General features: G+C 40.8%; 2 protein-coding genes across 3 annotated transcripts; one reads left to right on the top strand and one right to left on the bottom strand.

Annotated features, from left to right (window-relative positions):
- Nucleotides 1-2,424: 2,424 nt before the first annotated feature.
- LOC119354833 (protein phosphatase 1 regulatory subunit INH3-like) lies at nucleotides 2,425-3,916 on the top strand. The gene is made up of 2 exons (XM_037621580.1): nucleotides 2,425-2,958; nucleotides 3,527-3,916. The coding sequence occupies exon 1, from the start codon at nucleotides 2,560-2,562 to the stop codon at nucleotides 2,941-2,943; it is 384 nt and encodes a 127-aa protein (XP_037477477.1). The 5' UTR covers nucleotides 2,425-2,559; the 3' UTR covers nucleotides 2,944-2,958; nucleotides 3,527-3,916.
- Nucleotides 3,917-8,239: 4,323 nt separating this feature from the next.
- On the bottom strand, nucleotides 8,240-10,782 carry LOC119359446 (probable ribonuclease P/MRP protein subunit POP5). Of its 2 annotated transcripts, none has more exons than XM_037625634.1 (4): nucleotides 10,501-10,780; nucleotides 9,335-9,541; nucleotides 9,076-9,213; nucleotides 8,240-8,613 (listed from the first exon to the last, which is right to left on the bottom strand). In XM_037625634.1, the coding sequence occupies exons 2-4, from the start codon at nucleotides 9,504-9,506 to the stop codon at nucleotides 8,465-8,467; spliced, it is 459 nt and encodes a 152-aa protein (XP_037481531.1). In that variant the 5' UTR covers nucleotides 9,507-9,541; nucleotides 10,501-10,780; the 3' UTR covers nucleotides 8,240-8,464. The 2 variants fall into 2 exon arrangements, with proteins under 2 accessions (XP_037481531.1, XP_037481532.1); XM_037625635.1 differs by having other exon boundaries at nucleotides 8,507-8,613; nucleotides 9,083-9,213; nucleotides 10,501-10,782.
- Nucleotides 10,783-26,648: the final 15,866 nt, after the last annotated feature.

Below are 26,648 nucleotides of genomic sequence, written 5' to 3'. Positions count from 1 at the left end.
CACTCGCTCTCAAGAAGAGGGGGTATTGACCTGATCAGTAATACCCACTCCTCTGAATTTGTTCCCCGGGGGAGCAAATGGTTTTTTTTGTTCATGAGAAATGAAAACCAAGAGGTGGTGAGACATGAAGCGAGGCTTGTAGCACATGGGTTCACGCAGAGACCCTTCATCGTTTAAGATGAAACATGTTCTTCTGTTGTGAGTGGAATAACGTTCCGATATTTAATATCACTGGCAGTGAATAATGAATTTGTTTATCAAACTGATGGATGTTGTGACTGCATAGTTGTATTAGTCACTTGATTCAGATGTCTCTATGATAATTCTTGATGGAATTAAGATTCTGAATTTATTCACAACATGTATTGTGGAATCTTCAAAGGTCATTTTATGACTTGAAGTCAGCAAGGATGTGGTATAACCGACTGAGTGAGTTCCTTTGTTAGAAGGATTACTCAAACAATGATAGTTGCTCATGTATACTCATCAAGGAATCCAAAGAAGGATTTGTATAGTTTATGTGTATGTTGATGATCTGAATATCATTGGAACTACACAAGAAATACATGAGACAAGCAAATCATCTTATGACGGAGTTTAAGATGTAAGATTTGGTTGAGACCAAACTTTGGTTGAGTTTGGAACTTGAGCGTATTCCTTCAGGAATACTTATTCATCAGTCTACATGTATCCAAAAGATTGTTGAAAGTTCAACATGGATAAGTCATATCCATTAAAGAACTATGGTTTTGAGATCTCTGGATTACTAGAGATAAGGACACATTAAGGCCTAATGGCAGTGATGAAGAGATATTCGGACGTGAATTTCCGTATCACTGTGCAATAAGAGCACTGGTGTATCTAGCAAACTGCACCAGGCCTGGTATATCATTAGCAGTGACTTTATTGGCTAAATACAATGCATCACTGATTAAATGGCATTGGGTTGGTGTGAAGAATATTTTTAGATATCTTCTAGACACCATAGATCTTGGTTTGTTCTATGAAAAAAATTAAGATATGACCATGGTTGGATATTGTGATGCTGGGTATATATTTCATCCCCATAATCCTAGATCATAGACTAGTTTTTGTCTCCTTGAATGGAGGCGTGACCTTCTCTTGGAAGTCGAGAAGACAAACTTTAGTGGCTGCATCCACTAGTCATTCTGAAATCATCGATTTGTATGAAGCATCACGTAGATGTATGTGACTTCTCAGAATGATTAACTTTGTTGAAAGTTCAGGTAGGGTTGATTGGTAGGAATCACCCACCATTATCTACGAAGATAATGTTCTTTGTATTACTAGATGCAGAAAGGTTATAAAGAGCAACATTAGAATATGTATGGCTCCAAAAGTATTCTATTCCACATGAGCTGAAGATAGGTGGAAGATAAATAACTTGCAAATGAAGTCACGCTATAATTTTGATGATTTATTCACAAAGTGTTTACCAAGTTCTTCATTCCAGAAATATGTTGTTGGAATTGATATGAGATGACTTTGTTATTTGCAAGGTTCAGGGGGGAGTGTACTCCTGAACAACAACCTGTTCGGAATCTCTGGATTTTTGATATTGCACTCTTTTTCTTTATGAGTTTTTCCTATATGGTTTCTCATAGAAGGTTTTTAATGAGGCAATAGTAATACAAACATTGTAATGTGCCATTTTCTTCTTATTTTTCCACTGGGTTTTTGGAAGAAGTTTTTTATGGCATATTGTATATTTCTCCTTAAATTTTCCCGCAGGGTTTTTGAAGGGGATAATTCCAGAGATGATCAGTCACAAGGATAAGCAAGGATTAGGGGGAGTGTTAGGATTAAATTATTTATGTAATTGAGGTTAATCCTCACTTGTACATAGCGCACGTACGGTTACCAGTTCGGCGGCCGTCACGGCGTTTTCACACATCCCACTCTCGGGCGCGTCCCTTGCAATGCGTCTTCTCCCCTTGTATATAAGATGTGACTATCAATGGAATTGATGCGGTTGATTCATTCTTACTTCTATCTCTAAACAACAAGTATGTTTGACAATTTTCATATAAAACGGAATAGCAGTGTTTCGTCGATGAAAAAAACAAATTTGGGATAATATTTTAGCATTTGGTGTTTTTTTTACACATGCCAAAATGCTTAATCTTTTTGCCTCAAAATTTACAGGTAGCATTTGGATGTGACTAACAACAAATAAAAATGTTGCCTTGATTTTTTTTAACATTTCAAAAATTAATTTTGGGCCGGGGAGCACGTGCTCTCGGAAGCCAAATTGAATTTCCGAACCTTATTTTTTTTGTTAATACTCGTGCAGTTTTAAGTTGGAATTTCTGACAGAAACGTGGCGAACTGGTACAGTATAATCAAATGGGAGACAAATGTGCTCTACGCCCTCAAAAGGAAAAAAAAAAGTGTGTTCTACGCCCGGACTTCCATCGTTCCAATTTCCCAAGGGGGCACCGCAAACCATGAACGAAAAAAAAAATCCAAGGGAAACGAAAGGGGGGGAAGTTTAGACAAGCGAGAGAGTAAGGAAACGAGGAGAAATCGCAGATCGCTATGGCTACCCGCGGGCCGCCTCCGTCGTCGTCGTCGTCATCCGGATCCGTGACCGTGACGATCGACCCCTCCCCTTCCTCCTCCGCCCCCGCGGCCGCTCCGCCGCCGCCGGAGACGGTGGTCCTGCGGCTGAAGCGGCGGGCGAAGAAGAAGGTGTCCTGGAAGGAGGGGACCGTCGACAACGAGTCCCTCGGCCGCAAGAGCTCCAAAAAGTGCTGCATCTTCCACAAGGAGGTGCCCTTCGACGAGGACTGCAGCGACAACGAGGCGGACGGCGGCCGCCGGAATCCGCATGGGGACGCCGGGGAGGGGACCAGCGGCGGCAAGGGCGGCTGCTCTTCCTCCTCCCACGGCCATGACCACGGCCACAGACACCACCGCTGAGCTCCGGTTCGATAGGTATGATTTGGGGATCGTTGATGCTTGTTGGTCGATTTGTTGTGGTTGATTTTGAGATTAGATGTTTGGGAGTTCCCAATCTATGATCATTCTCGGAAAAATACTGTTGCAAGGTAGTATAATCAACAGACAAATTGGAGGATCAGTTATGGCATTCATTTAGCAAATCGAAACATCAAGGCTCCTCGTTATTTTGTGTCTAGACTCCAGAAGTATTTATTTGATCTCAGGCTTTGTATACCTGTAAGGATGATTGTCCATAATAGGGAGCTAAAGCACACTGCTCCGGTGTGTTCTACTCCCTCCGTTCCCAAATACTCGTATAAGTCTTTCTAGAGATTCCACCAAATGACTACATACGGAGCAAAATGAGTGAATCTACACTCTAAAATATGTCTACATACATCTGTATATTGTATTCCATTTGAAATGTCTAAAAAGACTTATATTTAGGAACGGAGGGAGTAATATAGAGTATATGTAGCTTCCATGATCATAAACCTGCAACTAGAACTGCAAACCATGCCACACAATTTGCTGATTAGGCTATGTCTGGTGTTATCCGCAGGCAACTTCTGATGGGCCTCCTTGTCTACGCTTGATGTCGTCAAGGGAAACATTGCTTCTGTGTGCCAAGAACTTTAGGTGAAAAGCTAGTTTTACCATATCCTCAAACTTGCAAGAGGATGCACCTTCTATATCAAACTGTACTGTTGCTTACATGCAAACTAATGTTATAAGATGTATAAATGAAACACCTGTTATCACTGTCGCGATTCGGTGAGTTCAAAAATTGTCAGGATGTTCTTGAATATTCTTTTTGGCACCTCATTATCCTTGTGGCTGGAATAGCGCCATGTTGTGTGTTTCTAAAGTGATGGTTGCTTGTCTTATGAGATGCTTTATTGGCCTGTCTCAGTTGTAACATGCCCTGATAATCAGGATACATGTAACGTTCGTGACTTTTCTGTTGAATGTTCCTGTCATCCAAAATCAACGTATGGTATTCTAGTAATGCTTTGAATGTGAAGTTGCTTGTCAATTTTGTCATATAAATTTTGAAGTTGAATTGAGGACTGAGTGTCGCTCGGGTGGCTAGCTGAGCAGGTGAGCTCGCTGCCCACCAGCGTTCGAGTCCTGGTAGGTCTTTTTTCTTTAAAGTTGAATTTGAAGCTGAAAACTCGACTTGTTTATTACACAGAAACAGATACTAGTATTTATGGTAAACATGGATTTATGTTTGAGTCGGTTAAAAGGACGTGCCAGATTGTTGCTTGAGCTTTTCTTGCCCTCAGCCGTTGTGGAGCAGCTCCGATTCATGGTTTTGCTCTTATCTAGTATTAATATGAAGGTACTGAATTGATCAGGTAAGATAACAATTAATAAGTTCGCATTATTGTGGGTTTGAAAACACCAACCGAACTATGTTTCCTTCCATTCCCTCTGCCTTTCTTTCCCTCTTGCAAAATTTGTTTTGTACTCCCTCTGTTTTTATTTAGTTCGCATATTAGCTTTGGTCAAAGTCAAGCTTTACAAACTTTGACCAAGTTTATAAACAAAAGTATTAAGATATACAATAACAAATCAACAACATTAGATTTATTATTGAATGTACTTTCACATCGTATAGATTTATTATGATAAATGTCTATTGTTTTCTACAAACTTGGTCAAACTTTACGAAGTTTGACTTCAATTAACTTTAATATGCAGAGTAAATAAAAACGGAGGAAGTAGTTTATCAGTGGTGATGTGCTAGGATGTATCCCCAGTCTTATTGAAGCTAGGTGGCGGAGAGCAATGAGAAATGAAAATAGATTGCACTGCAGCAAATGCTAGCTGGTTAACCTGTGGGATTTCTGTTTACTAGTACTAGTACTATATTTATTGACCTAGCAAAAATTTATTCTCGCTTTGCCTCCTTGGAGAACATTGTACCGCTCAGTTTCTCTTTTTCATCAGTGGAACTATAATGGAGCATATGCTCTTGTTCCAGAGCGTGAACATCAGATTCAACAAACATGAAAACGCTTGATAAAGTGTATCAGCTTACAGAAACAGGAAAACTAAATTTCCATTGGTGTCTGTTCGTGCTTTACCTCGTATTGAGGCTATATCAGACCACGCACCCAGTCTCTTAACTACCGGTTTGCCACGACCATCATAGAGGCAAGTTCAAGTTTGAACTTGGGTGGTTGCTTTGGGATGGCTTCCATGACATGGTCAAGGAGGTGTGGGAGAAACCGGTGGCCGGGCATACCCCAACTCACAAATGGAATAACAAAATGCATGCATTACGCAAATTTCTTGGTGGTTGGGCTAGGCATACGGTGGGTATACTCAAAAAAGAGAAGCTTCGTCTTTCATCTATCATTGATGAGTTAGAAGCTTTGGCAGAGGTTAGACCTCTATCTGAGCATGAAATTGAGATCAAGAGTCATTCGAATGCACAGATAGATAGATTGCTGTGTGAAGAGAACTCAAATGGTACCAACATTCTAACTCTCAATTTATCTTGAAAGGTGATTCGAATAGTAGAAATTTCCATGGAGTCGCCAATGGCAGACACCGGAAAAAAATTATTCATTCCTTACAACAGGACGAGGGCACGATTGAGGAGCATGAGCAACTTAAATCTTATATCACTAATTATTATAAAAAAATTGTTCGGAGCCCTAGAGGAAGGAAACTTCTCGATAGATGAGTCTCGAACAGATAACATCCCGTAGGTCTCTGATAAGGAAAACGGCCTTCTAACAGCCACATACTCCGAGAAAGAAATTAGAAAGGTGGTTTTCCTAATGAAGCATAACAAAGCCCCGGGACCGGATGGTTTTTCCACTGAGTTCTATCAGAACTTTTGGGAGTCATCAAACCGGATCTCCTACTTTTGTTTAGCGACCTACATGCTAGCCAATTAGAATTGTTTCGCTTAAACTTCGACGAGATTATTTTATTACCTAAGGTTAATGAGGCTGAAAGGATACAACAATATAGACCTATTTGCCTCCTTAATGTTAGTTTTAAAATATTCATGAAGGTTGCGACTATTAGGCTAAATTCGGTTGCTGAACACGTGATTCGTCATTCACAGACTGCATTTATGCAAGGTAGACACATCTTGATGAAGTTGTTATCCTTCATGAAACAGTCCATGGATTACATCGGAAAAAGTTGAATGGGGTGGTACTCAAAATAGACTTTAAAAAAGGTTATGACAAAGTCAAATGGCCCTTTCTTCAACAGACTCTCAGAATGAAAGGATTTTCTGCAGAGTGGCGTGCTATGATCCATAGCTTTGTTTCTGGAGGTAGTGTTGCCATTAAGGTCAATGATGATGTTGGACATTATTTTCAAACAAAGAAGGGATTGCGACAAGGTGACTCGGTATCGCCCATGCTATTCAATATAGTGGCGGATATGCTAGCGGTCATAATTGAGCGTGCGAAGGTTGATGGTCAATTTGATGGGGTAGTAAATCATATAGTTGATGGTGGTCTCTCTATATTTCAATACGCTGACGATACAATTCTCTTCATGGATCTTGACCTTGAGAAAGCGAGAAATCTGAAATTAATTTTATCAGCATTCAAGCAACTCTCGGGTCTTAAGAGCAATTTTCATAAAAGTGAATTGTTTTGTTTTGACAAGCCTCAAGATTAGGCCCACCTGTACGCTGAACTGTTCGGATGCGGGTTGGGTTAGTTTCCAATCACATATTTAGGGATACTGATACATTATCGGAGACTCACAAATGCTGAATGGAAACACGTCGAGGAGAGACTGTAAAAAAGGCTTAGCAGTTGGAAAGGTAAATTGTTGTCTCTTGGTGGAAGATTGGTCCTCATAAATTTAGTACTAAATAACATGGTACTATATATGATCTCCTTCTTCCAGTTGCCGAAAGGAGTTTTACATAGATTGGACTATTTTCAATCAAGATTCTTTTGGCAAGGAGATAGCGAGAGAAAGAAATATAGACTAGCTAAATGGAGTGTGGTCTGCCGTCCCAAAGACCAAGGCTGGTTGGGCATTCATGACCTTGAGGTTAAGAATAGGGCCCTTCTTGGCAAATGGCTGTTTAAATTACTGACCGAAGATGGTGTATGGCAAACCCTTCCGAGAAGGAAATATATGGGTTCCAAGGCGGTATCCCAAGTATACTGGAAGCCCGGAGATTCTCAATTTTGGGCGGGTCTAATGGCCACGAAGAAATATTTCTTCTCTTATGAATCCTTTTCGATTAAGGACGGCTCGAAAATTAGATTCTGGGAGGACAAGTGGCTAGGGAATGCCACACTCCAGGAACAATATCCGGCTCTATACAACATTGTGCGTCACAAGGGTGATATTATCGCCACGGTAATGCAATCATTTCCACCAAATGTGGCATTCAGAAGAGATTTAATTGGACCTAGATTCCAATCGTGGTACATCCTGCTACATCGGTTGTCCACGGTGCAATTGTCACATGGGTCTGATATATTTCGATGGAACCTACATGGGAATGATCAATTCTTAGTGGAGTCTATGTATAGAGCATTAATCCAGTCTGATGTGCCAGTTGATAATAACAAGAAGATCCGGAAGATGAAGATACCTCTGAAGAATAAAATCTTTGCATGGTATCTTCGTCGCGGAGTCATTCTTACTAAAGATAACCTTATTAAGAGAAATTGGTATGGAAGTCCGCAATGTGTCTTTTGTCATCATGATGAGACAATAAAACATTTGTTCTTTCAATGCAAATTAGCTCGTCCTATATGGTCAGTCATCCAAATAGTTTCTGGCTTGTATCCTCCTTGTATTGTTGCTAATGTATTTGGCAACTGGTTACATGAGATTGATCACAGGTTTAGAACTCTTCTTAGGGTGTGAGCGCTTGCCGTTATTTGGTCGCTTTGGCTATGTAGAAATGATAAGGTTTTTAATAATAAAAGCACTTCTCTGATGCAGGTTATCTACAGATGTACCGGGACTCTGTTTATGTTCCTCTCTGCAACGCGTGGAGAATCGAGACCTGTTTATGGAGGTGTGTACATGATTGGAGGATACGACGAGGGATATTTTTAGCCAACATGAGTGGCAGCATGGTCTTAGGATTGGCCCACCTCCGCGTTAGCCGTTATATAGACTCTACATATTTCTTAGTATTTCGCCTTTTTATTTTTCTTTTGTGCGAGAGGATTTTATTTGTCTATATGCATCTTAGTTGTGCAGAGGCCGGGTATAATGCTTAAACCTTTTAAAGCCCCCCTTTTCGAAAAGAAACAGGAAAACGTTGGCTAAACTGCATCATTCTTTTTCGCCATACCGGATGCTACATGATTAGTCACACAACATTTCTTCCACAAGAACATCGTTTTCCCTAAGCTCTCTCTAGAGTAGGCCTTTTTGGCGCATGGATGCGGTGTTGCACACTTGGACAGAGCGGCAACAATGTCGTTTGTCTAGATTATTATGAGTTCTTTTTCCAGACTGCTGGCACGGAACAAACGTTAACTTACTAACTATCTAATCCTTTAAGTTTGGCAAAGCAACTCTGCATGGATTCGATAATCTCCTGCGTCATACGGTCACCAGCAGCCAGCTTGTACTGCTCAAACTTCGCTTCTTCGCACTCCAGCGCTGCTTTCTTGCAGGCCCTGATACTTCCTGGATAGGAGGAGATTGATGGTCAGCTCTGAACTGCCACAGTTGGCCTACCAAAACATTCCTTTCTGTTAGGGATCATAACAAAATAACTAGTACATCCAAGGATATGAGGATGAGCATCAAAACTATACATGGAGTAGCATCATCAGACCAAAGTTTGCGCAGAGACAAAACACTCAGAACCTAAGTCTGGGCTCTATACATGGAAAAACATACATCATCAGGCCAAAGCTTGTGCAGGGAATACATCAAAACCAAGTCTCGGGGTCTCGGTGAGATAAATAGTTTCAACAAACTCAAAAAATACATGCATGCATAAAAATTAGAAAGGAGGTCATGTGATTGCTAACTGAACTTTACCTTACACTCAAAAGTACTAAGAAGCAGGTTGTTAAATATACTCATTGTGCGGCAAACCGATTGTTAAAAAGAAAAGAACAAAGACATGAATTATCCACTCACCACTCACATCCAAGAGGTTGAACGACACTGGGATCTTCCCAATGCTCCTCACCATTGTGATAGCAGCCCACACTTTCTGGTGATCTTCACGCGACACTCGGATTACGCAAAGCTTCGTCACAGGATTTACATACTTCACTGCAGAAGATGACCAGAGCTCAGAACTACTTCTAAGAGTCTAAACAGAACTGGAAAACACACTGCAGACACTTATAATGCTGCCTAGAGGAATTGATGATGCTTTAGAAATTATTAGCACCTTGCAATGATCCAAGAGATGCAGCTAGGCCGCATTCCCCAAAATTGAGCTGGATGCTGTCTCTGATCACTTTGGTTATGTTGAACTGGGTGAGGATGACAGGATCAGCCTCTCCTCTGCTAGCGTCGATGAAGACCTCCATCACCATGTACCTGTTCTTGAAATGAACCATTGTGTAAAACCACTTGTGCCCCTGCTTATCGTAACCTGGATTTTCATGAAGATGAACGATGATCAAAATTCAAACAACGGCACCTCTTTAAGAGAACCAATGCAGTAAGGAGCATAGCCAGGTCATTAAAAGAGTTATCTTCGCCACTATACCATCAAAAGTACACACCGCTACAGTTTTCCGTTTGGGTATTGAGGTTTCAAAAAAATTCAAAGAACCACCCTTGTTCTTCTGTTTTGCAAACCTATAATTTACATTAGGCAATACACATAAACAAAACACCACCCACGATTTCATGTGTTCAAAAAACATACCCATCTAATAGAGACTGGTAAACAAATGCAGTCAAGGCTAATGACTATTTACGATTCCAAATAAAAAAGGCATTTGATCTAATAGATAAGTCCACTCATTCCTCACTGCTAAGTCCTAACTTGCTGCTATGAATCAATGGGCTTTTATAATGGATCATGTTCCGTTCTCATAATCAGATTCTCAGACGGTGGAAACTCGACATAACACTAGCAGATTCATGGAGCCAGGATTCGAGAAAGTCCCAGGCCAAAATTCAAGTAGCTAGAAGTTAGAACTATTACAAAAAGTACTCCATGGCAAAGCATAAACAGATTAAAGGAATATGGCTCCATGAAACAAATTTGAACTTCAACACTTGATGATCCAACAAAGTAGATTAAACATGACCAAGAAAACATCTAATAGAGCAGGGACACAAAAGATACTACCAGATCAAATCATTGATTTCACTGTTTGATATGAGCTTTACATGGCCTACAGAAAGAACCTACACCTTGAATAAACAGTATTTCTATAACATGAATTGATAAGAACATATATCAATGCAAGCCCTCAGAAAGAAAATTTGACAAATCAGGGAAATCACCTAGATAGACTAGACTAGTGCTGCGATAGTTAGGGGAAAAAACGACCAGGCTAGTGCTTGATGGGGATTGGGGTTGGGTCTTGGGGAAATCACCTGTTGATGGCAAGCTCGCAGAATCGCGGGTAGCGCAGCGGAGGGCCGGGGTCGAGAGGGGCCGGCGCTCAGAGCGGCGGCGCAGCAGTATAATAGAGGCGGGGAGCACTGGAACGTACGCAGTTTAGCAGGGCCGGAGTTGAGAGGGGCCAGCGCTCGGAGCGGCGGCGCAGCAGTAGTCCTAGCAGAGGCGCTCTGGCGCAGCGCGCGGAGGCAGCCAGGTTCCGGACCCGGACCGCGCCCCCAGCCCGCAGGCCGCGCCTGTCTGCTCCCCTCTCTGGGCCGTCTATTGGTGGAGAGTCTGGGCTGAAAGTGCGTGAGAAAGGATAGGTAAAATGGGAGAGCCTAAAAAAAAGGATAGGTAAATAGGCACTGGCACCCCGGGGTCAATCTCTCTCTCACACAAAAAGTAAACGTATATTGTCCTAAAAATAAGTAAACGTATGTTCACTGGTCGCAGATTTCAATGTACCACTCGTTCATATCTAACCTGTGCTATATGTTTGCTAATGGTGTGTTTAGTTGACGAACCAAGTGGGACGGAATGTAATGGTTCCATTCCTCTAGAATGGGCCGGTTCCGTTCCCGTGTTTGGTAGAAGCAATTAGACGGAATGGAATGGTTACGTTTTATTGTTTGATAGGAGAGACGGAATGGAATGTATTTGGTGTATATTATCACTCGTATGCTTGTGCTTATAACAATTTGATGAACTTTGATATCTAATGACGCATACGGTCAAAATCATCAACTGAAAATTGCTAAAAAAATCCTATAAACATTGAATTGGTGTTCATACGCGCATACAGATGGGGCGGGTGCTACTGCTTGCCGAGATCCCAATTGGCAGACCATCGAATGCCCATGCCGGCTACCCCTTTTGGCCGATGTGCCTCTATTCCATGCGAGCCGCCGCCGCCATTATTCCTTCTCGCTCCTCCCTGTCTCTCTCTTACCTGTGAGCCGTTGCTGTCGCCAGGAGCGTCGTTGCTAGCCCGCCGCCGCTGTGGAAGGGAGCGCCGTTGCTCTTTCCGTCCGCCGCCACCATACACGGGAGAGAGAGAGAGAGAGAGAGGTGAGGCTGCCTGGCGGCGTCTCAGATCGAGAGCGCGAGACAGACGAGGGGTGGCGGCGCCGAGAAGGAAAGGGTTTCGGTGTGAGTGAGAGTCACGGGAGGGGTGAGAGCGAGCGGTTCTGTGTCGTCCGGCCGATTCGGAGGTATGACTTCATTCCGCATAATCAGCGAATATGTTGTTCCATGGAACGAGTGGGTTCCGATTCGTTCGATGGACCGAACACGGGAATGGGCCCTCGGGACGGAACCAACCCATGACATTCCACCCGATGATTGAAACCAAACACATCCTAAGTGTTTGGTTGATGTGGAGCATCCTAGAGTCATCCCATGGACCTACCTTTGCCTCCTACGACACCAGATGGACCAATGACTAGAGCTCGAGCAAGGGCTATCGAAGCTAAGGTGAACTTGTTCCTTTTCGAACTAACACATTTCACATGTGAGACATGGCTACTATCTCAAGCGGAGACCTTGTGTGTGATCAAGTACTTGAAAGGAAGCCACGGAGCAACTACATCCAATGGACAAGATGGCAAGGACATCAAGTGCGAGGACCAAGAGGAAGAGCTACCAGGAAACCACAGCCACCGGATGACCGGTACTCATGTGTCGCCCTAAGTTATGACTGTTACATGATGAATATTATCCATCGTTACCACCGATCCAATGCCTACAAGCTTTTCACATATTGTTTCTTACTAAGTTACTGTTGTTCCTGCTACTGCCACAATTACTATAGAACTATTGCTGCTACCGTTACTGTTACTATTACTATTATTGCTACTGCTATCAAACTACCATACTATTGTGCTACTGATCACTCTGCTGTAGATATTTAGTCTCCATGCGTGGTTGAATTGACAACTCAACTGCTAATACTTGCAAATATTCTTTGCCTCCCGTTGTGTCGAATCAATAAATTTGGGTTGAATACTCTACCCTCAAAAACTGTTGCGATCCCCTATACTTGTGGGTTATCAGAGACTACTTTGACACCTCAATGGCAACTCCCGAGGATGATATTCGAGCCATGATGGACACCCGCTCTTCTACAATGCTCTCATCATCGAGAAGGCGACACTCAAGCCGACACTCTTCGGATACATCTTCAGATTCAAGTCACCCAAGACGTTGCTCGCATCATCGTCAAGACCATGAAGATCGCCAAGCACCACAAAACCCATTTCATGGTAATTGCTTGCAAGGCCGCCTTCAAGAGCGCGAACAACAACATCGACAAGAACAAGCCACCGTGGACCAAGAGCAAGCTCCAATACGCCAAGATCACCAAGTAAACTAAGATGGCGACACCATTCGACTAGAGCAACAACACCGTAACGAGCAAGCCCTTGAAGCCCAACATGCTCTTAATGAAGCAATCCAAGTCGTCCGCACACGTAATCGGGAACAAGAAGAGGCCATCCGACGAGAGCGACAAGAAGAAGCCGCACGCCTCGAGGAGCGCCAAGAAATGAGGAACCATGCAAGAATACCACGTCCTCAACGTCAAGCTAATAAAGCGGAGCATGTGCAACAAGCAGTCAAAGACCCTCAACCACGGCAAGAGTGCCTTCACAATCGACCCGCACGCATCAAAGAACAACGCTATGACAAGCTCAAGTTCACCTTGCCTAAGTTCTCCAGAATCAATGACCCCGAAGACTACCTTTCATGGGCATTGAAGGTCGACAAGATCTTTCGCTTACACAACTATGAAGAAGAAAAGAAGATCACCATGGCATCTCTTGAGTTCCAAGACTATGTCCTCATTTGTTGGGAGCAAGTCATTGAATGGCGTGAAGCAAAAGGTGACCCACCAATCACAACATGGAATCAAATGAAGGATGTCATGCGAGTGCGCTTTGTACCCACGTACTATAGCCACGACCTATTCAAGAAATTGCAACTACTCGAGCAAGGCACCAAGTCTGTTGAAGAGTACTACAAGGAAATGGAGATTGCCATGATTCGAGGCAATGTCACCGAAGATGAGGAGCAAACTATGGCACGATTCTTGAATGGACTAAACCATCCTATCAAGAAGATTGTGGATTTCCAACCGTATTAATATTTGAACCTCCTCGAGCTAGTGCACCAAGCTACCAAGGCGGTGTGACAAGTGCAAGATGACTATAAATACGCCAAGTACTCTTCCAAGACCTACGGTTCATACAATCAAGATTCAACGACTACAACGCCTTCTACCTCGACAAAACCTACACCAAGCAACGGCGGCAAGTCAAGTTACAAGCAAACTTCGACATCTTCACGTTGTCCTCCTACTACAAGCAATCTCAAGCCGAGAGCTTCATCATCACCTACTCCAACGGATGAGACCGTCCAGACAAGTTCCATCAAGTGCTTCACATGCCAAGGCCGAGGCCACAAGACATTTGAGTGCCCCACTCGGTGCACCATGATTGCCAACGACGACGACACCTATGACTCCATGAGTGAGGAGAAATGGAAGCACTTGAGCACGTGGCCATGCACTGACGAGTGAATGAAGACGAAGATGACCAAGTATTTTGTGACAATGATTTGAGCCCCGCTCTTGTTGTCTCCAAGGTCTTGACACTTCAACATCAACAAGACGAAGACCAACATTGACACATCTTCCACACCAAAGCGGGCATCAATGGACGTTCCATGAAGGTCATCATCGGCGGAGGAAGTTCCACAATTTGGAAAGTGAAGAGCTATGTTCCAAGCTACAATTGGTCAAGACGAAGCATCCTCGTTCCTACAAGGTCCAATGGCTTAGTGACTCCGGCACCATTCAAGTGGAGCACACCATTCAAGTCTCCTTCAAGATTGGCGCATACGAAGACACATTGGAGTGTGATGTGGTTCCCATGTCCGTTTTTCACCTCCTACTTGGACGACCTTGGCAATTTGACCGCGACGTCATCCACAATGGGCAAACCAATCACTATAGCGTCAAGATGAAGGGAAATGAGTATGTGCTACGACCCATGTCGCCAAGTCAAGTGATCGCCGACAAGCAAGATCCCACACATCATGGAGAGAATAGTGAGAGAGTGAGCCACCAAAAAGAGAGTGAGCGCCACAAGCCAGAAAAGAGTGCTTCCATGATGAGCGACAAGAAAAACTTAGTGCTTTTAGCTACCAAAAGAGACATTAGAGAAGTGTGTGAGAACCCATCGAGTGTTATACACCATGTCCTAGTGTGCAAATACGAAGCGACAAGAACTAACATCTCTCACCATCAACCTCTAGTGTTGTCTAATCTATTGCAGGAGTTCGCGGATGTATTTCCTGATGAGCTACCACCTGAACTACCTCCACTTCGTGGCATCGAACACCGGATTGACCTCATCCCCAGTGCACCTTTACCGAACAAGGCACCATATCGCGTCAACCCCGGAGAGAACAAAGAAATACAAAGGCAAGTACAACACCTCATTGACAATGGGCATGTACGTGAGAGCTTAAGCCCTAATTCCATTCCGGTTATTCTTGTGCCTAAGAGGGGTGGTAGTTTTCGCATGTTTTCCAATTGTTGTCCCATAAATGCTATCACCGCATGCTATAGGCATCCCATTCCATGCCTTGACGATATGCTAGATGAGCTTCACGGAGCCACCATTTTCTCAAAAATTGATCTTAAAAGTGGCTACTAGCAAATTCGCATTTAAGAGGGTGATGAATGGAAAACCGCTTTCAAAACTAAGTTTGGCTTGTATGAGTGGTTAGTCATGCCTATGGGCTTATCCGAAGCACCTAGCACTTTCATGCGTGTGATGCACTATGTTCTTCACAAATACATTGGAATATTTGTTGTGGTCTACTTTAACGATATGCTTGTGTTTAGCGTATCTCTAGAAGATCATGTCACCCATCTTAGGGCCGTTTTGCAAACTCTTAGAAACAAGCGCCTTTATGCTAGTATGAAGAAATGCACATTTGGTGTTGACAAGCTTGTTTTCTTGGGTTATGCTTTTGTCATCTAAGGGTGTTCATGTCGATGAAGCAAAAATTGATGCTATTAAAACTTGGCCACAACCAACCAACTTGCAACAAGTGTGTAGCCTTGGCTTAGCCTGATTCTATCATAGATTCGTTAAGGACTTTAGCACCATTGCATCACCATTGCACGTATTGAGTAAGAAGAACTGATGACCCACAAGTATAGGGGATCAGTCGTAGTCCTTTCAATAAGTAAGAGTGTCTAACCCAACAAGGAGCAGAAGGAAATGACAAGCGGTTTTCAGCAAGGTATTTTCTGCAGGCACTGAAATTATCGGTAATAGATAGTTTTGTGATAAGATAATTCGTAACGGGTAACAAGTAACAAGTGTGGCAAAGGTGCAACAAGGTGGCCCAATCCTTTTTATAGCAAAGGATAAGCCTGGACGAACTCTTATATAAAGGAAAGTGCTCCCGAGGACACATGGGAATTACTGTCAAGTTAGTTTTCATCACGCTCATATGATTCGCGTTCGTTACTTTGATAATTTGATATGTGGGTGGACCGATGCTTGGGTGTTGTCCTTACTTGGACAAGCCTCCCACTTATGATTAAACCCTCTCGTAAGCATCCGCAACTGCGAAAGAAGAATTAAGATAAATCTAACCATAGCATGAAATATGTGGATCCAAATCTAACCATAGCATGAAATATGCGAAAGAAGAATTAAGATAAATCTAACCATAGCATGAAATATGCGAAAGAAGAATTAAGATAAATCTAACCATAGCATGAAATATGTGGATCCAAATCAGCCCCTTACGAAGCAACACATAAACTAGGGTTTAAGCTTCTATCACTCTAGCAACCCATCATGTACTTATTACTTCCCAATGCCTTACCCTAGGCCCAAATCATGGTGAAGTGTCATGTAGTTGGCGTTCACATAACACCACTAGAGGAAAGACAACATACATCTCATCAAAATATTGAATGAATACCAAATTCACATGATTAATTATAACAAGACTTCTCCCATGTCCTCAGGAACAAACGCAACTACTCAAAAAGCATGTTCATGTTCAAGATCAGAGGGGTAATAAATATCATTAAGGATCTGAACATATGATCTTCCACCAAATAAACCAACTAGCATCAACTACAAGGAGTAATGAACACTACTAGCAACCCACATGTACCAATATGAGCTTTTGGGATAAAGATTGAATACAAGAGGTGAACTAGCGTTTGAGAGGAGATGGTGCTGGTGAAGATGTTGATGAAGATTGACCCTCCCTTGATGAGTGATCATTGGTGATGATGATGGCTTCGATTTTCCCCTCCGGAGGGAAGTTTCCCCGGCAGAATAGCTCCGCCGAAGCCCTAGATTGCTTCTGCCCAGGTTCCGCCTCGAGATGGCGGCGCTTCTTCCCGAAAGCTTCCTTATGATTTTTTTCTACATATAGCAGAAGATGGGCACCATACGATGGCCAGAGGGCCCACAAGACCTGGGGGAGCGCCCTGGGGGATAGGGCGCACCCTCCAGGCTTGTGGCCACCTGGTGGGTGCCCTACTGTAACTTCTTCACCCAATATTTTTTTATATATTCCAAAATAATTCTCCATAAAGTTTCAGGACATTTGGAGTTGTGCTGAATAGGCATCTCAGATTTGCTCCTTTCTGGTCCAGAATTCCAGCTGCCGACATTCTCCCTCTTCATGTAAATCTTGTAAAATAAGAGAGAAAAGGCATAAGTATTGTACCATAATGTGAAATAACAGCCCATAATGCAATAAATATCGACATAAAAGCATGATGCAAAATGGACATATCAACTCCCCTAAGCTTAGACCTTGCTTGTCCTCAAGCGAAAGCTGAAATCAATAATTATGTCCACATGTTTAGAGATAGAGGTGTCGATAAAAATAAAATACGGACATGAGGGCATCATGATCATATTTAGAACAACAACATATTGTCATATAACTTCTTATGATAAAGTGATAAATCTTTCACAAGGTAAAGTATGAACCAAAAACTTCATTGAAAAGTAACAAACTATGATCTCAGTCATTGAAGCAATTACAATTTATCATAATATCGTTAAGAGTCAATGCAAGAGCTTTTATATAGCAAGTCCACATACTCAACCATCTTTTAGTCTTTCATAATTGCTAACACTCACGCGATATTTATGAGATCAAAGCCTCAACCGGACACAGAGAAAGATAGGGGCTTATAATTTCGCCTCCCAACCTTTTACCTCAAGGGTAATGTCAACAATAATAATTTATGATCACCTACATCCGAGTGGATATGTATGTCTGGATCTTTCCCCAACACATAGTGCTTGCCAAAAAGAAAAGGTGTAAAAAGAAAAGGAAAAAAATCACCATGACTCTTGTATAAAGGTAGAAGGTAAAAGTAAAAGATAGGCCCTTCGTAGAGGGAAGTAGAGGTCGTCATGTGCTTTTATGGTTGGACGCACGAAATCTTAATGCAAAAGAACGTCACTTTATATTGCCGCGTGGGATAAAGAACTTTATTATGCAGCCCCATCGCTTTTATTTCTTCCATATCACAAGTTCATATAAAGTTTATTTTCCTCACACTAAAAGATCATACATGTTTAGAGAGCATTTTTTATTGCTTGCACCGATCACAACTTACTTGAAGGATCTTACTCAATCGAGGCATATATAGTGGACTTTCATGGAAAAACCGGGTTAATGGGTTTTGGATGCACAAGTAGTGTCTCTACTTGGTGCAAAAGATTTGGCTAGCATAGGATGAGAAGCAAGCTCAACATGTTAGAGGATCCATGACAATATAACTTCTATTCGGATATAAGAAAACATAACCCACTATGTTGTCTTCCTTGTCCAACATCAACCTTTTAGCATATACTATTTTAATGAGTGCTCATAATCACAAAAGATGTCCAAGATAGTATATTTATATGTGAAACCTCTCTTTCTTTATTACTTCCTGTTAATTGCAACAATGACCAATACTATGTTTGTCAACTCTCAAAAAAAAATATTCATCATACTCCTTACATGTGAAGTCATCCCTCTCCATAAGATCATTATATAATCTTTTTTACTTCTTTTATTCTTTTCTTTTCTTTTCTATGATCAAAACAGGAAAGCAAAAGCCCTCAACTCAAAACTACTCTTTATTATATAACCCTCAGACTTGGTTGCACAGATAGATCAAAAAGCAAAACTCAAAGACTAGATCATACTAAAAACTTTTATTCTATTAGATCAAGATATAACCAAAAGGATCGAACTAAGATAAACGATAAAGGTAAAGATGTGATGGTGATACGATACCGGGGCAGTTCCCCCAAGCTTGGCACAATCCAAGGGGAGTGCCCATACCCATGTACTCAAGTATCCTTCTTCGGGGGTGGTGGTGAAATATTCTTGGAAATAATCCCCTTCAGGATGCGATTCTCTTCTTCGAGCTTATAATTTTGCTGCTTGAGATCCATAATTTCCTTGCGGAGTTTTTCTTTGACAGTTAGAGCACCGTCCACACATGGATGCATCCTGGCTGCGGAGGAAAAAGCAACACTCTTTTTCAAGTTATTGTAAGAGATAAATTTAGCACCGGGAGGTTTGACCGAATCTGGAAGGACTAAGCTCGTGAATTCTTCATGCCCGCCATTAGGTTGAGGGAGAGAGGTGACTTCTTGCTCCTCTTCCATGGCATCCACTCTTTTCAAGTCAGCTTCCATCTCTTCCTCCGTTGACCACCCAAAGGGATTAGCTTCGCTGTATTCTCTTGGATCCGGTGTCAGGTGAGAGACACGACTCTCCCCGACGGACTCTTGCGAAGGCATCTTGCTTTGAATCTGCTGCAGAAATAGCTTGAAACAAGAACAGAGGATATTGCCATGATACGGTGGTCAAAACCTTCAGGCGATTATATAATGAATTTTTATCGTGCAAAACAAGTATCCTGGGAGAAAATGGAGTCTGGATGGCACACGAGGTGGCCACAAGCTTGGGAGGCGCGCCCAGGGGGTAGGGCGCGCCCCCAAGGCTTGTTGCCTCCTCGTGCACTATTCAGACTACTTCTTATTTTCCTAATTTTTAAAATATTCCAAAACGGAGTAAAATTGCCATTGGAAAACTTTTGGACTCGGTTTACTTACTGTATCACATACCTATTCCTTTTTAGGGTTCTAGAGCATTTTGGAAGGTTTCCTTTATGTACTCCTCCAGTGTTATGTGAATAATATTAGTTTCAACCTTTATGGGTGTACCTGAGATATAACGTTTGATTCTTTGCCCATTCACCACCTTCGGGTTATTGCCTTCGGCGTTGTTGATCTTGATGGCACCGGAATGATAAACTCCCTCGATAATGTAAGTCCCTTCCCATTTAGAGAGAAGTTTTCCTGCACAAAAACTTAACCAAGAATTGTATAACAAGACATGGTCACCTACATTAAACTCACGCTTTTGCATCCTTTTGTCATGCCATCTTTTAACTTTTTCTTAAACAATTTGGCATTTTCATAGGCCCGTGTTCTCCATTCATCGAGTGAACTAATGTCAAATAACCTCTTCTCACCAGCAAGTTTAAATCATAATTGAGTTCTTTGATTGCCAATAAGCTTTATGTTCTAGTTCGAGAGGTAAGTAACATGCTTTCCCATAAACCATTTTATATGGAGACATACCCATATAATTTTTGTAAGTAGTTCTATAAGCCCATAGTGCATCATCAAGTTTCTTCGACTAATTCTTCCTAGATCTATTAACAATCTTTTGCAAGATCAATTGTGTTTCTCTGTTACTTAATTCTACTTGACCACTAGACTACAGGTGATACGGAGATGCAATTCTGTTATTAACATCATACTTAGCAAGCAATTTAAGGAAAGCACCATGAATAAAATGTAAACCACAATCAGCCATTAAATATCTAGGGACCCAAAACCTCGAGAAAATAACTTCTTTAAGCATTTTAATGGAAGTGTTATGATCAACACTACTAGTTGGAATAGCTTCTACCCACTTAGTAACGTAATCAACAACAACTAAAATATGAGTGTGCCCATTAGAGGATGGAAAAGGTCTCATATAATGAAATCCCCAAACATCAAATGGTTCAATAACAAGTGAATAATTCATTGACATTTCCTGATGTCTACTAATATTACCAATTCTTTGACATTCATCACAAGACAAGACAAACTTACAAGCATCTTTGAAGAGAGTAGGCCAATAAAAACTAGATTGTAATACTTTGTGCGCAGTTCTATCTCCAGCATGGTGTCCTCCATAATCCTCGGAGTGACACTTGCGTACAATTTTTTCCTATTCATGCTCAGGTACACAACGTCTAATAACACCATCTACTCCTTTTTATAAAGGTGTGGGTCATCCCAAAAGTAATGTCTTAAATCAAAGAAAAACCTTTTCTTTTGTTGGTATGTGAAACTAGGTGGTATAAATTCAGCAACAATAAAATTAGCATAGTCTGCATACCATGGAGTAATACGAGAAGCATTTAAAATGGCTAATGGTTCATCAGGAAAACTATCATCAATAGTTAGTGGGTCATCAAGAATATTTTCTATCCTAGACAAGTTATCTGCTATGGGGTTCTCAGCTCCTTTACTATCAGTAATATCTAAATCAAATTTTTGTAGCAAGAGAACCCACCTAATAAGTCTAGGTTTAGCATCTTTTTTTCCATAAGGTATTTAATAGTAGCATGATCGGTGTGAACAATTACTTTGGAATCAACAATATAAGATCTGAATTTATCAGAAGCAAACACAAGTGCTAAAAATTATTTTTCGGTAGTAGCATAATTTCTTTAAGCATTGTCTAGAGTTTTACTAGCATAATGGATAACATTTAATTTCTTATCAGCTCTTTGTCCTAGAACAACACCAACACCATAATCACTAACATCACACATAATTTCAAAGGGTAGGTTCCAATCAGGTGGTTGAACAATAGGTGTAGAAATTAAGGTTTTCTTAAGACTTTCAAATGCTTCTACACAATCATCATAAAAAACAAATGGAACATCTTTTTGCAAAAGATTAGTGGGAGGTCTAGAAATTTTAGAGAAGTATTTAATAAATCTCCTATAGAAACCAGCATGACCAAGGAAACTTCTTATACCTTTGATATCTTTAGGACACGACATCTTTTCAATATCATCTACTTTAGCTTTATCAACTTCAATACCTCTTTCGGAAATTTTATGCCCCAAGACAATACCTTCATTAACCATAAAGTGACACTTCTCCCAATTCAAGAAAATATTAGTTTCTTCACATCTCTGTGATACATCACCGTCATATCTATAATTTTTGATTGTTTCATGCCAATATTCTACAATTACACACTTTTGACAACTTTTTATATTATTTTTGGGACTAACATATTGATCTAGTGCCTAGTGCCAGTTCCTGTTTGTTGCATGTTTTTTATTTCGTAGAATATCCATATCAAACAAAGTCCAAACGCGATAAAAACTTGCATAGATTTATTTTGGAATATTTGTGGTTTTGGGAAAAAGAATCAATGCGAGACGATGCCCGAGGGGCCCACAGGCTCGAGGGGCGCGCCCCTACCTTGGGCGCGGTCAGGAGGCTTGTGGGGCCCCTATAAGGCGATTGGTGCGCTTCTTTCACCGCGAGAAAGATAATATCCGGATAAAAATGTGTTAAAACTTTAGCCCGATCGAAGTTACGGATCTCCGAAAATTTAAGAAACAGTGAAAGGCCAAAAAACAAGAACGCAGGAACAGAAAGAAACAGACAGAGAGATCCAATCTTGGAGGGGCTCCCACCCCTCCGCCGCCTTGGAGGCCATTGACCAGAGGGGAAACCCTACTCCAATCTAGGGGGGCCAAGGAAGAAGAACATGGAGGGGGCTCTCTCCCGGTGGCGCTGAAACGCTGCCGGGGCCATCATCGTGACGACGATCTACACCAATAATTTTGCCACCGTCATCACCAACTTCCCCCCTCTATGCAGCGGTGTAACCTCTCTTTTACCCACTGTAATCTCTACTTAAACATGGTGCTCAACGCTATATATTATTATCCAATGATATGTGGCTATCCTATGATGTTTGAGTAGATCTGTTTTGTCCTATGGGTTAATTGATGATCGTGATTGGTTGGAGTTGTATGTTTTATTATTGGTGCGTGGGAGTAAAGAGGACATGATACCTTATAATGCTATGGTTGGGTTTTACCTTAATGAGCTTTAGTAGTTGTGTATGCTTGCTAGAGTTCCAATCATAAGTGCATATCGTCCACGTAGAGAAAGTATGTTAGCTTATGCCTCTCCATCATATAAAATTGCAATAATGATTACTGGTCTAGTTATCGATTGCCTAGGGACAAATAACTTCTTGTGACAAAAAGCTCTCTACTAAAGCTAACTTAAGTGTTACTTTATCTAAATAGCCCCTATCTTTTTTTTATGTGCTCTTTATTATCTTGCAAACCTATCCCTTCACACCTACAAAGTACTTCTAATTTCATACTTGTTTTAGGTAAAGCAAACGTAAAGTGTGTGTAGAATTGTATCGGTGGTCGATAAAAATTGAGGGAATATTTGTTCTTCCTTTACTCCTCATTGGGTTCGGCACTCTTACTTATCGAGAAATGCTACAATTGATACCCTATACTTGTGGGTTATCAAGACCTTTTTCCGGCGCCGTTGCCGGGGAGCAATTGCGTGGGGTGAATATTCTCGTGTGTGCTTGTTTGCTTTATCACTAAGTAGATTTTATTTTCTGTTCTAAGTTGTTCTCTATCTTTAGTTATGGATATGGAAGACGAAATACCAAAAAAATTAGGTGTAATTTCTACTCATGGAGATGGGGAACCTCCTAAAACCCTCGATGCTTGTTATGTGAAAAATATTAAACACTAATTTGATAATCCTGAGAAAAGCCCATTCAACTTGATAATGGTAGACACGTTGGATCAATGTGAATACTTTAGGGATTATCGCTTGACTCAAAAAGGGAAACTCTTATGGGATAAATTGAAATGTTGCAATGGTATGCTTGGAATTTATACTTGAGATATGATTATACTTGTTGCTCTAGGATGAAGGCTCCACACCTTCCCTTTTCATGTGAAGAATTTTCAATTGTCTCAACAACAGAGTTGGATCAGAATAAGGAATAAAAGTGAATTCGTTCGAAATGAAACACGGGTTCACCGTTGTATGGCTGACCGGCGATTACTAGCGATTCCTGCTTCATGCAGGCGAGTTGCAACCTGCAATCCGAACTGAGGACGGGTTTTTAATGACAATGAAGCCTTGGCTTCTTATGCTAATGGTATATATGATTACTATGATGTGGAACAAATAGAAGGATTCGTTGCTTTTAAGTGTGCTTATGAAATTAAAGTTTGAAAAGTGTGAAAATTAAGATGATGCTGTTTACAGACCTGAAAATTATGCTATACTTAAATATTACTATGAGAATTATGAATATAATGCCGATATTAATGAGTTTATTGAGAAAGTACCCGCTGTCCAAGAAGAGACTAATATTTTGCAAGAATCTATGGAAGAAGAAATTGACGACATTGTGAGCTCATTGGATAAAAAGATGAGGAGGAGAGCAAAGAATAAAGGGAGGAAGAGCGGATTAGCTACCCGTGCCCACCTTCCAATGAGAGTAACTCTTCAAGTCATACATTGTTTAATCTCCCTTCGTGCTTACCGAAGGGTGAATGCTATGATGATTGCTATGATCCCGCTGATTCGTTTGAAATATCCCTTTTTCATGAAATTGATGCTTGCTATGCTTGTGGCCAAGATGCCAATATGTATTATGCTTATGGAGATGAACTTGCTATAGTTCCTTATGTTAATAATGAAATTGTTCCTATTACAGTGACACATGATAGTCCTATTATCTTTTTGAGTTCTCCCAACTACACTATATCCGAGAGGTTTGCACTTATTAAGGATTATATTGATGGGTTGCGTGTTACTACTAAACATGATGATTTTGATAGATATAATATGCATGTACTTGTTGCTCCTACTTGCAATTATTATGAGAGAGAAACCACATCTCCGCCTCTCTATATTTCCAATACGATAAAATTGCAAGAAACTATTTATGCTATGCATTGGCCTTTACTTGATGTGCATGAATTGTTCTTTTATGACATGCTGATGGATAGGAAGAAAGTTAGACTTCATTGTTGCATGATATATATTACTTTGTGCTCGATACTAAAATACAATAATTGTTAATTAAAATTGGCTTTGATATACCTTGGGATCTAGGTGGATCAATTACTTGAGCACTTTATGCCTAGCTTAATGGCTTTAAAGAAAGCGCTGCCAGGGAGACAACCCAAAAGTTTTAGAGCATCATTTTATTCTGATGTGTGCTTTTATAAAGTTCAAAAAACAAAAAATATAGAGGGGAACCTAAAACTTTTTCAAAAAGAAAAGTGAAAGTAAGAAAGACGAGCACCGTTGAAGTGGGGGAGTTCCTTGACCTTTGTTCATGCCCATGGAAACTTTGCAAATGTTGAATTATAGAAACTTTTCAACAAAAATAATTATCCCCTTGTACAAATCCATTGTATTATAAAAAATAATGTGCCAAGATTTGCCTTTAGGATGATTAGATTGCTTGTTTGGTTTGTGCAGTGCAAAAACAGAAACTTTGGCTGTGGTGCGTGAATTTACATTTTTTTACTAGAACACCAAAAGTTTCTGAAATTTTTACACAGTACTTCGAAACAAATTGTTTGTTTTTTCCTAATTTGTTCAGAATTTTTGGAGTTATAGAAGTATAGTCAATGTTCAGATTGCTACAGACTGTTCTGTTTTTGACAGATTCTATTTTTAATGCATTGTTTTGCGTGTTTTAATGAATCTATGGATTGTATTGGTGATATAAGCCATGGTGAAGTTAGAGTACAATAGTTATAATGCAAAAATCAAATATGAATGGGTTTGCAACAATACTTAATGTAGTAATTTTCTTTATTATACTAACGGATCTCACGAGGGTTTTGTTAAGTTTTGTGTGATTGAAGTTTTCAAGTTTTGGGTGAGATCACGATGGATGAAGAAATAAGGAGTGTCAAGAACCTAAGCTTGGGGATGCCCGAGGCACCCCAAGGTAATATTCAAGGACTCCCAAGCAACTAAGCTTGGGGATGCCCCGAAAGGCATCCCCTCTTTCTTCTAACGACCATCGGTAATTTTACTTGGAGTTATATTTTTATTCGTCACATGATATGCGCAAATTCTTGGAGCGTCTTTTGTGTTTATTTTTATTTGTCACGTGATATGCACAAATTCTTGGAGCATCTTTTGTGTTTATTTTTTCTTTTTATTTTATGCACCATGCTGGTATGAGATAGTCCTTGGCTGATTTATAGAATAGTCTTTCCACTTCACTTATATTTTTTGAGTATGGGTTTATAGAATGCTCCATGTGCTTCACTTATACCATTTGAAGTTTGGATTGCCTGTTTCTCGACACATAGAAAACCACCATTTGTAGAATGCTCTTTTGCTTCACTTATATTTGTTAGAGCGTGGGCATATCTTTTGTAGAAAGAATTAAACTCTCATGCTTCACTTATATCTATTTAGAGAGTTAACATGAATTGGTCATTCACATGGTTAGTCATAAAATTCTACATAAAACTTGTAGATCTCTGAATATGATATGTTTGATTCCTTGCAATAGTTCTGCGATATAGAGATGGTAATAAGTGGGAGGTACTAGTGAATGATTGTGGTTAGTAAGAATATTGGTGTTAAGGTTTGTGATTCCTGAAGCATGCACGTATGGTCTCTCGTTATGCGATGATATTGGAGCATGATCTATTATTGATTGTCTTCCTTATGAGTGGCGGTCGGGGACAAGTGATGGTATTTTCCTACCAATCTATCCCCCTAGGGGCATGCATAGTAATACTTTGCTTCAAGGGCTAATAAACTTTCGCAATAAGTATATGAGTTCTTTATGACTAATGTTAGTCCATGGATTATACACACTCTCACTTTTCCACAATTTGCTAGCCTCTTCAGTACCGTGCATTGCCCTTTCTCACCTCGAGAGTTGGTGGAAACTTCGCCGGTGCATCCAAACCCCG

This window comes from Triticum dicoccoides, chromosome 2A (genome assembly GCF_002162155.2).
Source record: "Triticum dicoccoides isolate Atlit2015 ecotype Zavitan chromosome 2A, WEW_v2.0, whole genome shotgun sequence".
Classification (NCBI taxonomy): Eukaryota; Viridiplantae; Streptophyta; class Magnoliopsida; order Poales; family Poaceae; genus Triticum; species Triticum dicoccoides.
Note: the sequence above shows the minus strand (reverse complement) of the source record. Positions and strands in the feature narration are given on the sequence as shown.

What these genes read in the sequence shown, in the direction of transcription:
- LOC119359446 (XM_037625634.1), bottom strand. Translation starts at nt 9,506, where the DNA reads ATGGTTCATTTCAAGAACAGGTACATGGTGATGGAGGTCTTCATCGAC. An exon ending in ATCTCTTGGATCATTGCAAG is followed by an intron (nt 9,214 to 9,334) that starts GTGCTAATAATT and finishes CATCTTCTGCAG; the next exon opens with TGAAGTATGTAAATCCTGTG. An exon ending in CAACCTCTTGGATGTGAGTG is followed by an intron (nt 8,614 to 9,075) that starts GTGAGTGGATAA and finishes CCTCCTATCCAG; the next exon opens with GAAGTATCAGGGCCTGCAAG.
- LOC119354833 (XM_037621580.1), top strand. Translation starts at nt 2,560, where the DNA reads ATGGCTACCCGCGGGCCGCCTCCGTCGTCGTCGTCGTCATCCGGATCC.